This window comes from Myotis lucifugus, unplaced genomic scaffold (assembly GCF_000147115.1).
Source record: "Myotis lucifugus unplaced genomic scaffold, Myoluc2.0 scaffold_190, whole genome shotgun sequence".
NCBI classification, from domain to species: Eukaryota; Metazoa; Chordata; class Mammalia; order Chiroptera; family Vespertilionidae; genus Myotis; species Myotis lucifugus.
The window spans coordinates 353,623-366,236 of record NW_005871238.1 but is presented as its reverse complement, the minus strand read 5'-3'; the positions used below and the strand labels follow the sequence as shown (position 1 = coordinate 366,236).

General features: G+C 49.6%; 1 protein-coding gene and 1 long non-coding RNA gene across 3 annotated transcripts; one reads left to right on the top strand and one right to left on the bottom strand.

Moving 5' to 3' along the window:
- Window positions 1–1,625: 1,625 nt before the first annotated feature.
- HFE2 (hemochromatosis type 2 (juvenile)) lies at window positions 1,626–5,945 on the top strand. Of its 2 annotated transcripts, XM_006096881.3 has the most exons (4): window positions 1,626–2,366; window positions 3,656–3,842; window positions 4,188–4,756; window positions 5,173–5,945. In XM_006096881.3, exons 2-4 carry the CDS (start codon window positions 3,746–3,748, stop codon window positions 5,794–5,796), a joined length of 1,290 nt encoding a protein of 429 aa, XP_006096943.1. In that variant the 5' UTR covers window positions 1,626–2,366; window positions 3,656–3,745; the 3' UTR covers window positions 5,797–5,945. The 2 variants fall into 2 exon arrangements, with proteins under 2 accessions (XP_006096943.1, XP_014318260.1); XM_014462774.2 differs by lacking the exon at window positions 1,626–2,366 and having other exon boundaries at window positions 3,583–3,842.
- On the bottom strand, window positions 2,378–4,307 carry LOC106698511. The gene is made up of 2 exons (XR_001349845.2): window positions 4,193–4,307; window positions 2,378–3,059 (listed from the first exon to the last, which is right to left on the bottom strand). It is a non-coding gene; the product is annotated as an uncharacterized LOC106698511 (long non-coding RNA).
- Window positions 5,946–12,614: the final 6,669 nt, after the last annotated feature.

Sequence of the window (12,614 nt, the reverse complement as noted above, 5' to 3'; positions counted from 1 at the left end):
GGGACATGAGGTATTCTTCTAATGGAAATGCCCTGTAGCTTGATGTTACCAATGTCAATATTTCGTTGTAATGTTGTACTATAGTTTCACAAGATGTTACCACTGGAGGCAAGGGTGGAGGAAGCTGGGTAAAGAACACTCAGATCTCTCTCTCTCTTATTCATAACGAATGCATATAAAGCTGTAATTATCTCAAAACAAGTTTAATTTATGTTTAATGGGAATACAGTCTCAGTTTTGCAAGACAAAAAGAGTTCTGGGGGCTGGCTGCACAATAATATGCTTTATTTTTTTAATATATATATTTTTTATTGATCACGATAATATGAATGTACTTAACACTACTAAACTGTACACTTAAAATGTTAAGGTAGTAAATTTTATGCTATGTGTACTTTACTACAATTAAGTATCATTGTGAACTCAGATTTAAGCATATTTAAACACATCAAATATGTTTAAATTCATTGTAGATATTGTTCATTTTGACACTCAAATTGCCTATCTTTGGCCAGTAGAATTATTCTAGTAGTTTCTGATTCCTTTTGATACAATCTTAAGTCTTTGAAAGCTTCCTTGCTTATCTTGGAAAATTCCTCCCCCATACCTGAAATTAGTCATTTCTTAGAAGGGGTTCCTTCTAATGGGAAATTGTGTTGAGATAGCTCAGTTTGAACAATAGCATGCTCATTGCTAATGGGTCTTTGTTTCCAGGCCTTTTTAATATAAAGTTAGGAAATGGCATAAAAACACCATGAGCTCCAAGTTATATTTCCAATTGAAATGCAGAATTATAGCGTTTTTACTTTAACTGTATCAACTAAATCTGTACCTCTTTGTTCTACACCAAAAATCCTGTTTCACAAAGACACTGATATTTAACACTCATTTGTTTTACCTCACAATACACAATAGTTTCAGAACAACAATACTAACACTCCCACACCAACCATACGCCTACTTTAAAACATTTTTGCACTTCTTCTTGTCCTTAGAGTATATTCCACTTGGGAGCCATGGTCAATTATTGTTTTACAGTCACTTGAATGGTTTGGTTGGGGACATTTTACAGTTTGGTAATAAAAGCCTTTATGATGTGGTCTTGTGTGGTCACGGGAAAAACTACATTGTTCAGAAATATTTGTATAATAAAGAGAAGGGTCCTTATGGGCCTCTGGATTCTGAATTAAATGTAGAGCCAATTAATGCAGATGCCTCAGTGACCCAGTTTGGAATCAGCCGTGTTCATTTCACTTGGCAAGTACTAGGAGGTGAATGATCCCAGAAGCCTATGGCTGCAGAAATACGGCATGGCTAAAGTCCTGGGCTGCAATATTTTAAAAGGTCACAGGATTATGTGACTCCACAAAAGTACCCTTCTGAGTCTCTTTTTCTCTGTTTATCTCTCCAAATGCCCCTCCCTTGGGGGTTAGTAACTGTCAAAAACTTCTATCCCCAGTCTTTCTTCACTTCTTTGCCTTGGTTAACCTCCTCCCCCCACCCCCGCCCCCACCCCCCAACAACTCAGGAGTGTGTGTGTGTGTGTGTGTGTGTGTGTGTGTGTGTGTGTTGGTGCGAGGGAAGGAAGAGGCATTGCTGTATGAAAATGGAGGTAGTAGGGGGATGGACAGCTGCAAGGATCTGAACTGGGAGACTGAAACCCTCATCCTAAACAACTTAGAGCTCAGATTTCTTCTCTGGGCAGCTGGCTTTTTCGGTCCTTCTGAAATAGTCTGCAAAGATGGGGGAGGGCTGTCAGCTACATCCGATTTGGACCCTGTTTAAAGTCAGCTCCCCACTAGGTATGTTCTGTAGAGACGAAATGCAATAGTCAATACAGCGGAGATGAGGGCGGTGAACGAGAGGCACACAATTGCCCGCTCTCATTTTAAAGGCCGGGGGCTCATTCGTGACCATACTGGAGGGCTGCCTGGAGTAGGCAGTGACTAGAGTCCTAGAAGCTGGAATTGGATATCTGACTTGCCTGTCATATTTCGGTTCGCCCTCCCCTACTTGGCACCCTACACCCCACATTCTTTCTAATCCTCCTGCCCTCCCAACTCCCACACCCTACCCCCATCAACGCTCCTGGAATTTTGGACTTAGCTATTTTTAAAACAGTCAACTCAGTAGCCACCTCCCTCCCCCGCTCAGCTGTCCAGTGCCCCAGCCAGCCATATACTCCCCCTTCCCCCCACACCAGCCCTTCTCTGGCTCCCTGACCTCACTGAGGTTGCAGCAGGCCTGGGGGCCTAGGGGAGACATGGAGAAAGAGACGGGGGATCCCCTGGCTGGAGCCGACCAACAGAGTAGGCAGTCATGGCCGGAGAACGGGATGTCAGAGTAATGTTTGGCCTCTGGAAACAGTAAGTCAAAATGAAATTGCAATTCCTTTAATACGCTTTTGGATTGAAGTGAGACTTTCACAGAATTACAACAGATATCTCTGGTCCAAAAGCTACGATCTCTTCCGGGCTAAGGTGCCCCCATCTGCATTCCTCCTTCTGTCTGATTTCTTTCTGGCCTCGAGCCACTCGAAGTTTAAGCCTCGGGCTCCCCTCGGGCAGCTTCAGCTCTCTCTTCACCTGGTTCCCTCCAGGCTTCCGAGGAGGCCGCCTTCCTTAGCAGGAGTGTCCCATGTCCTGAGTCTGTGGTTTTCTCATCGAGGCCAAATTTAGCCTCACATGATTAGTCATGACATTCGTCTACCCCGTCCCCACTTAGCGGTGCCCTTCGCATTGGGCTTCCAAGGATGGTGGCCACTCCTCGTCAAAAATGATTTCTCCCCACAACTCCAGACCTGCGGTCCTATTCTCCCTCCTGTGCCCGTCCCCCAGGCGTACCCTTACCCCAGGGGAGGCAGGCCCCTCCCCAAGTCCTCTCCTCGTCCAGAGACTGAGAACTTCTAAGTTTGCAAAGGGAAGGTTAGCGGGAAAAGCGATTCCTCAGCCAGGTCTGGAAATACTCAAGAGCTGTGGGCTCCGTGCCAGCAGGTGTTGTTGTGCGTGCTTGGGTTGCACTCGGTTATCCGATGAGAGAGGGGCTATAACTGCAGCTCTCTGGAACAGATGAAAAGAAATCAGCTCCCTTTTTATTTGAATATTGAGGGGTGGGTATTCTTGCTGAAAATTCTAACCCAAAGGGGATAAAAAAGAAAGAACAACCCCCGGTGTTCCCTCCTGATGGGGAGAGGCAAATAAGAGGTATGTTTCCGAAGCACTTTTCAGATCCTAAGTCCATTGGGGAACCTATAATTCCATTGGGGAACCTATAATTCCATTGGGGAATCTATAATTCTCTTGGGGAACCTGTAATTCTATTGGGGAACCTACTGGAACGGTTGGATCTGATCTGTCCCCATGACTCCTCCGTTTTGGACATTTCTGCTGTTTTGGTAGCTCAGAATGGGGCAACACAGTGGACTCTGCCCCCCACCCCGGGGCCACTCAACGTTCCTTCCACCCCCGCGCCGGGGTGTTGCATAAGGGACCTGAGAGTGGCCACAGAGCAGGGCACGGAGGTCTAACCGCCACACGCACAGTTCAGGGAGCCCCCTTCTCCCCAAACTCCGGTCCGCGTACCCTTTTCTTGACCTTCCCACATTCCCTTCACATCATCCAGAACAGCCTTCACGTTCCTGTCTCCCCACGCCCAGTCTCTTACAGGACGGCCAGCCAACGTCCACTAGGTAGGACAGCCATCCGCTGGGAAGAGCTGGAGCCTGCGGGGACCTGGCTGGATAGGTATGGGGGATCCTGGCCAGTGCCCTAGTCCCCGGGCCCCCCATGGCAGTCCCCCGACTCTAAGCACCCTCACTCTCCTGCTGCTCCTCTGTGGATATGGTAAGGAGGGGCTAGGGGAGGGTGTGGGGGCCCTAGAAGGCAGGCTGCTCTCAGGGTGGGCATGTGGGCATGAGGGAGTGAGAAGAAGGGTGCCAGGGGTCACCCCCACTCTCAAGCAGGAATATACTATTTCCCATTCCGCTTGGGGACGGGAAGAGCTATAGCGGGCTCATTCATTTTAGCTAAACTGAGCGAGGACAGCAGTAGGGAGCTGGGGGCTGGGCCTTGAGCCTTCAGTGGTTTCAGGAGGGGCTGGCATCCCCTGATGAGATGGGGGGCGGGGGGGCAAACTCCGATAGAGCGGGGCTCTGGGCACCATCTCGCTCCTCCCGCGTCTGCCCCCAGCTCACTCTCAGTGCAAGATCCTGCGCTGCAATGCGGAGTACGTGTCGTCCACCTTGAGCCTCCGAGGCGGGGGCTCCCCCGGGGCGCTCCGAGGGGCCGGCGGCGGGGGCCGGGGCGCCGGGGGCTCCAGCGGCCTCTGCCGGGCGCTGCGCTCCTACGCGCTGTGCACGCGGCGCACGGCGCGCACCTGCCGCGGGGACCTCGCCTTCCACTCGGCGGTGCACGGCATCGAGGACCTGATGATCCAGCACAACTGCTCCCGCCAGGGCCCCACGGCCCCGCCCCCGGCCCGCGGCCCCGTCCTGCCCGGCGCCGGCCCCGCGCCCCCCTCGGGCCCCGCCGCCCCCGACCCCTGCGACTACGCGGGCCGCTTCGCCCGGCTGCACGGCCGGCCCCCCGGCTTCCTGCACTGCGCCTCCTTCGGGGACCCCCACGTGCGCAGCTTCCACCACCACTTCCACACGTGCCGGGTGCGGGGCGCGTGGCCGCTGCTGGACAACGACTTCCTCTTCGTCCAGGCCACCAGCTCCCCCGTGGCCCCCGGCGCCAACGCCACCGCCACCCGCAAGGTCAGGACCCGGTCGCTCCCGGGACCCTCTCCCGGCGCCCAGCCCAGCCCACTGTCCCCGGGCGAGGCTCCCATCCCGCGTCTCCCCAGCCCCCGCCCCGCCCTCTCCGCCGTCACCGCGTCCTGCAGACACCGCTCCTGTGAATCCCTGTCCCTCGGGGAGGGGGGGGGGTCCGCTCAAGTTCAAAGCCACTGCAGACAGTGGGGAGGGGAGAGCCGAGAGCCCTGGGGCGAGGGGACTTCTCCTTCCCCTGCGGGAGCTGCTGAGACTGAGGCCAAGGGGAGAGGGGGCTGAGCAGGGATGGGGATGGGGGAGAGGGGGGACCCCGCCAGGCCTGGCAGGAGAGCCCGTCGGAGGCCTGGCTGCGGGGCGAGGGTGCCCGGCCGCGAGTGAACCGCCTCCCTCTCGCCCTCCAGCTCACCATCATCTTTAAGAACATGCAGGAGTGCATCGACCAGAAGGTCTACCAGGCGGAGGTGGGCAACCTGCCCGCCGCCTTTGAAGACGGTTCGGTCAACGGCGGGGACCGGCCGGGGGGCTCCAGCCTCTCCATCCGCACGGCGAGCCCCGGGAGCCACGTGGAGATCCGGGCGGCCTACATCGGCACCACGGTGGTCGTGCGGCAGGCGGCCGGGCAGCTCTCCTTCGCCATCCGGGTGGCGGAGGACGTGGCCCGCGCCTTCTCGGCGGAGCAGGACCTGCAGCTCTGCGTGGGCGGGTGCCCCCCGAGCCAGCGGCTGTCCCCCGCCGAGCGCGGCCTCCGGGGGGCGCTGCCCGCGGACGCTGCCCGGCGGCTGTGCAAGGAGGGGCTGCCGGTGGAAGACGCCTACTTCCATTCCTGCGTCTTCGACGTTCTCATCTCTGGGGACCCCAACTTCACCGTGGCCGCGCGGGCTGCGCTGGAAGACGCCCGCGCTTTCCTGCCGGACCTCGAGAAGCTGCACCTCTTCCCCGCCGACGCCGGGGCCCCCCTGGCCCCCGCCGCGCTCCCAGCCCCGCTGCTTCCCGGCCTCTTGGTTCTGTGGCTTTTCGGTCAGTAACTAGGCCCTGAGCCCTGGGTTGGGCTGGACATGACTTGGGGATAGAGATTGGCAGGGACGAGCAGAAAGAATCGCTGAAGGACCCTGGCCGGTTTGGCTCAGTGGATAGAGCATCCGCCTGCGGACTGAAGGGTCCAGGGTTCGATTCACGTCAAAAGCACACGCCGGGCGGACTCGATCCCCAAGCGGCTGTGCAGGAGGCAGCCCATCAGTGATTCTCTCTCATCATTGATGTTTCTATCTCTCTCTCCCTTCCTTCACTGAAGGAAAGAGTCACTGAAGGAAACAGTGGGGACTGGGAGACACGTGAAACAATGACATTTATCCAGAGCTAGACAAGGCTGCGGCCAGCGGTGGAAGGAAATGATCGTAGAATAAGGATTCTGGGTCAGGTTTCTGCATCCCAGACCCCCTTAGGGACTCTGCACCACCAGTTTCCCTGGTCCCCTTTCCAGTCGGTGAGCTGCCCCAGTCCATCTGCTCCTGAGCTCACCCCTACCTACCAGCTTAGAGGTTAGAGTGGCCCTGAGGATCCCTAGAAAACGGAAAGGTTGAGACTTTTAACAGGAAAGAACTGAAAGAGGAAAACATGATCATTACCCATAAAAACACAATGGTTTCCTCCGAGGAAGAATGGTTCCGGAAAGGAGTTTATCTGATGAACATCAGAGGGCGATGTGTTTGGCTTTCTGGGTTCAGACGTGAAGGGGAGGGGCGGGGGGGGGTGTCTGGATCTTAGTTGAAAGGAACCTCTGCCCTCGGAGAATGGCACAGGCAGGAAAGAAGCCACCACCCCGCCCCCAGCTCACCCGCTGTTAAAGCTGTGGGTGGTCACTGTCCTCGCTGCCTGCGCGGGATCTCTTCACCGATGCTCGAGTGAGTAAAGACCAGGTGCTCACAGAGGGCGCAGGGGCATCAGACACTGCTTCTGCCCTCGGGAAGGTCACAGGCTCCTAGAGAGACTGGGGAGCGGGTGCTACTCACTGCATTCTACAGCACTGGGAGATCTGCCGGGAAGAGGGCTGGAGAGACATAATAATAATAATAATAATAATAATAATAATAATAATAGGTATAGAGGAGATGGGATTGGAAGAGACCTTAAAGGTCGGGTAGGACTTGCATTGGTAAGGGCCTTCCAGGCAATGGCAACCTGAGTGAAGCATAGATTCATGATTCAGTGAAGCAACCAGCGACCTGGGCAGGAAGTAGAGGAATACCAGGGTACGGTGGGCAGAGGACAGATTGTGAAGCGCCTTGAGAGCGGAGCCAAGGAATTAAATTCAAATAAATTCATTGATGGGGGGCTTAAAGCCTGTCAAGCAATGCTCTGAACTCAGGTTGTTGTGTTGTGAATCCTCATCTGAGGATATTTTCCCACTGCTTTTCAGAGAGGGTGAAAGGGAAGGAAGAAAGGAGAGAGAGAGGGAGAGAGAGAGAGAGAGAGAGAGAGAGAGAGAGAGGAGACATATCAATTGGTTGCCTCCTGCACATACCCAACCGGAAATCGGACCCGCCACCCTTCAGTCCCTGGGCTGACACTAACCATTTAGCAGCCAGGGCTGTTCTATACACTTTTAAATTATTAGTTTATTTAATCCTCACAGCTCTCTAAGGAAGGTAATATTTTCATCTCTATTTTTACATAAGGGACCTGAGGTACAGGAAGATTTAGCAACTCGCCCACAGTCATGCAGCTAATAAATGGTAGAGCCAGAAAAGGAACCCAGGCAGTTCAGCTCTACAGCCTTAACTAGTAACCGCTAGACCAGCGGTTCTCAACCTGTGGGTCGCGACCCCTTTGGCGGTCGAATGACCCTTTCACAGGGGTCGCCTAAGACCATCCTGCATATCAGATATTTACATTACGATTCATCACAGTAGCAACATTACACTTATGAAGTAGCAACGAAAATAATTTTATGGTTGGGTCACAACATGAGGAACTGTATTTAAAGGGCCAGAAGGTTGAGAACCACTGCACTAGACTGTATTGAAGAGGAATCGGAGAGCCACTTGCCTTTGGTTGGGAAGCTGGGCAGAAAGGGGAGCTGTGGCAGGGCTGCCACCACAGAAGCGACCTCTTCTTCTGTCACATGAAACCCCAAAGGAGAGCGGGCGGCCGGGGGAGCCCGAAGTTGAAGGAATCTAGTTTGTAGAAGAGAAGACTAGAGAATAAAAGCTATTCTCGTTCAGGTCTAAAGCTGCTCTGAACAAAACGACTTAGGAGGTACCTTTTATATTCAGTACGTCCCCCCTCTTTTCCTGGGCCTGTCCCTCACCTACTCAGGTGTTGACACTTATGTCGCCCCCCTTCTCTCAGCCTCACCCACCTGCCCATTCTCCCCAGAACACATCTACACACTGGCCAGTGCCTACCAGGCAGGGTGGCTATCGGTCTGCCATTCCAGATTTCTTTTGCAATTCCCCACCCCCGGCTCCTCCTCTCCACCTGCTCTAAGGACCACAGCCGCTCGGCCATTCCATCAGAGCACAGTCTCATTTCTGAAATGACCTTCGGTTGATCTAGAAAGCAATCTGTTCTAATGGGAGGAAATGGGAAGAAAAACATCTAGGGCTCTCCCTTCCCATTCAGATAACAGGCATTTTCACTCAAAACATCTTTTTAAGAAACTGCTCCTTATATTGGTTCTCTTAACTCACCGGAGTCACTTTACCTCTCCGATTTGGGAATCGCTAGTAAATTAAGAATTTTATAGCCAACTGGTGAAAGCAATGGTTTAATGACACCTGTCAGGTAACCCTGCTTCCTTTGCCCACATTTAGGATTATCCCTCTTACCAATGCAGGACTTGAAAAGGGGTAGGTCAGCCTTCAGACTGAGAGTTCCGGGTTGGATTCTGGTCAAGAGCACGTAGCTGGGTTTCAGGCTCAATCCCCGGCCAGGCTGGTCAGCACAGTGCAGGAGATGACCGATTGATGTGACTCTTGCACATGGATTTCTCTCACTCTCTCTTCTCCTCCCTTCCACTCTCTCTAAAAATCAATGGGAACATATCCTTGGCTGAGGATTAACAAAAAAAGGGGGGGTGAGGGTAAGGGAGTCATTCAAAATAAGCACTTGAAAAGATGGTCCACATCTTTGTCACCAGGGAAATGCAAATCAAAATAAAACCACAAAGAGAAAATACTACACACGTTAGAATGGTTACAATGTAAAAGATTTGACCAGGTCAACTGTTGGCAAGGTGTGTGGCTCTCAGACTCTGCTGGTGGGGATGTGAAATAGTATAGGGTGTCCCAGCAAGATTTGAATTTTGCCTGAGCATTAACAACAACAACAAAAAATAAAAGCCTAATTTTACTTGCTTTATTGAATCAGATTCTAATATCTGTTGCCCTTTGATTTGAATCCCTTCAATTTGATAAGCATTACCAAGTACCAATGATGGCCCAGGAGCAGGGACAATGAAGACCAATGAAGACCACGGCTTTGCGTATGTGCCAGCAAAGCCGTGGAGGCCATTTACCCGATGTGCTATTCCATACATAACCCTATACTGTATACTTTATGAATCAATAAAAAAATTACAATTTTTAATTATAAATCTGTGTTTTCTATCAAAATTACTTCTTGCGTGAATTTTGGGACACCCTATATGACCACTTTGTAAAAACAATTGGGCAGTCTTTTTAAAAGCTAAGTAAACACTTACCATACAGTTGAAACATTCCACTCCCGAATATTGACCCAAGTGAAACGATAACATGTTTCTGTGCAAAGACTTGCATACCAATCTGTCCATAGTCGTCTTGTTTGAAATAACCCAAAACTGGAAGCAAGCCAAATGTCCCTCAGTAAGTGAATGGATACACCGATTGTGGTAAACCCATACAACAGAATACCACTAAGCAATAAGATGAAATAAACTACGGGTCCACACAACATGATGAATTTCAAAATAATAATGCAAGTGAAAGAAGCCAAACAACAACAAAAAGGAGTACTTACGGTATGCTTCCATTTATATAAAATGATAGAAATTGCAAACCAATATAAAGTGACAGAACAGAGATCAATGGTGGCCTGGGAAGGGGTAGAGGGAGGGTGGGAAGGAGGAATGGCCAGCGTGGCTCAGTGGTTGAGCAGCAACCTATGAACCAGGAGGTCATGATTCAATTCCCGGTCAGGGTCAGGGCACATGCCCAAGTTGCGGGCTCGATCCCCAGTGAGGGGTGAGCAGGAGGCAGCCAATCAGTGATTCTCCCTCATCATTGATGTTTCTATCTCTCTGTCCCTCTCCCTTCCTCTCTGAAATCAATAAAATAATTTTTTAAAAAGGGGTGGGGGGAGGATGGGAGCGGGCTGGAAGAGGTTAATGGGGGGGGGGGAGGACCTATGTAATACTTTCAACAATAGAGATCTTTTTTTAAAAATAAACTGGGGGTGGGGTGAATGCCCACAATACAAAAAGATATTTTACCAAAAAAAAAAAAAGAAAAAAAAAAAATGGGGTGGGGGCATGAGGAAACAAACATTTGGGAGTAACATGTTCATTATCTTGAGTGTAGTAACAATTTCAGGGGTGTACACATGTCATAATGTTGCAAAAGACCAAAGAAATACCAAGCACGCTTCCTAGAGAAAGGGAGGGACCCCGTTTATTAACACTAGTGGACTCCGGGAATAATTTCCAAATCAGAGTGAGTAACATGCAGAGAACCTGCCTATATATATCCCGCTGGGGTCTTTGTCTTGCAGATATGGTTCCGCCCCCTTGTGGGCTTACAGGAAGGCCCAGGTGTTGGGGGTCCCCAGGCCATATCCGATGATCTGTCCTGAGGCCAGCAATAATGACCTCCCCCCACCCCACCCCCGCAGTGCATTGTTCACAGTTTTTATGGCCTGACACGCCTTGCAAGACCAGTTTCCTCCTCAATAAAACATGAAATGATACACTTCAACTATGTGTAGTTTATCATACATCAATTATACCCAATAAAGCTGTAGATTTTTGTTTGTAAGTGGGTAACCAGCTTTCCCTCTTCCTCTGATGGATCAGACAGAAGCTTAGAATGACCAGAACATGGAAAGAAATACAGCACCGACTTTCCTCCTCCTAGGAACACACAGAAAAGAAAAAGATGACGGGGAAGGGAAGAGAATATCTAATGATTTTATATTCTCTCTTCTAATTCTTGTCCTAAGGACCACATTTCTTCCTCCAGATTGTCAGAGACCAGAGAAAGGACATTTCCTGGTTTAAAAACATCTACCCTGTGCCTCATAATTCCGCCTTCCCACTCCACCTACAGTCAGCAGGTGGCGCTGGTGACTAAAAAGAAGTATTCGGGATGAGGAAGGTCTCCAGGAAAAAGAAAATTAATTTCTCAGGTTATCTGACATGTTGCCCATTTGAGAGAAAATATTAATAAGCATTTGGCAGAATTGTCATTTCAGAAATAAATTTAAGATAGGTGCATAGTACACTAGGTAAACTGTTTAAATTATTATAACTTCACAACAGAGTTGTTCAAGACATAAAACAATCAAAATACACTACTTGGCTCCACATTTACACAGTGATAATAATGTAAACAGCCCTAGCCAGTTTGGCTCAGTGGATAGAGCGTTGGCCTGTGGACGAAAGGGTCCCGGGTTCAATTCTGGTCAAGGGCACATTCCCGGGGTTGTAGGCTCGATCCTCAGTGGGGGGCGTACAAGAGGCAGACAATCAATGATTCTCCCTCATCATTGATGTTTCTATCTCTCTTTCCCTCTCCCTTCCTCTCTGAAATCTATAATAATAATAATAATAATAATAATAATAATAATGTAATACTGTCCACTGATGTAGCCAAAATTGTGATATAACTCTTGGAAGGATGAGGTAAAAGAAAAGGGAAGGCAGATATACAATGGGATGTAAAATGCTTAAAATTTCAATTACTGTAACAAAAATAGAGTAGGTATGTCTAATGTTTCTAAATTAAGAAATAAAAGAAGAAACATATAGTTTAGAAATATAAAGTAAATAACAGATTAAAAAGCTGAAATTATTGAAAGAGATAATTCAGTAGAGAGACCTGAGATGTGCTACGTTTTGTGTATTAAATACTATATGATTTCAACCACATTATGTTTCCTTATTTTGATTTTTCAAAGAGAGGGTATTTCCACCTTAGCCAGTCCTGAGCTTTCCCCCTTAACTTCTCAAACTTGTGGGCACCTCAACCACTTCCCAGATCCACCCAACTCCTCCCCACCCTCCTCATATACTTCATGGCAAGCTCCTTCCCACATTTTTTCTCAAGGAAAGAGGAAAGTCCAGTAAGTCCAGTTCTCAAAACCAGTGCCAAGAAGCTGCGCCAGCAAGAAGGGGGAACAGAAAACAGGACATTAGAAAATAAAAGTCCTTTCTTCATTTTCCTGCTGCTCCCAAACCAAATTATTCATCATCCTCCTGACAGTTCATAGGAAGGAATAAGTTAAATATGTTTCCTGAGATAAAATTTGTGTTTGAATAGAAGGTGGGTTTTAAGAAAGAGAAAGAGAAATCAGAAAGGAAAACTAGATTCTGCCGCCACTATGAGCTATTTTGGAATCATTCTTTGCTATTGGTTCAAAGAACAAATAATTTTAATATCAAGGGGTTTTTGTTTGCTTTTTAAATATATTTTTATTGATTTCATAGAGAAAGGGAGAAGGAGGGAGGGAGGGAGGGAGGGAGGGAAGGAGAGAGAGAGAGAGAGAGAGAGAGAGAGAGAGAGGAAATGATGCGGGCCCCCCACTGGGGATGCAGCCAACAAGCAGGGCATGTGCCCTGACCAGAATTGAACCGTGACCTCCTGGTTCA

Excerpts from the sequence above, each read along its gene's own strand:
- HFE2 (XM_006096881.3), top strand. The coding sequence starts at position 3,746 with ATGGGGGATCCTGGCCAGTGCCCTAGTCCCCGGGCCCCCCATGGCAGT. Across the intron at positions 3,843-4,187 it reads GCTGCTCCTCTGTGGATATG|CTCACTCTCAGTGCAAGATC; the intron begins GTAAGGAGGGGC and ends GTCTGCCCCCAG. Across the intron at positions 4,757-5,172 it reads ACGCCACCGCCACCCGCAAG|CTCACCATCATCTTTAAGAA; the intron begins GTCAGGACCCGG and ends CTCGCCCTCCAG.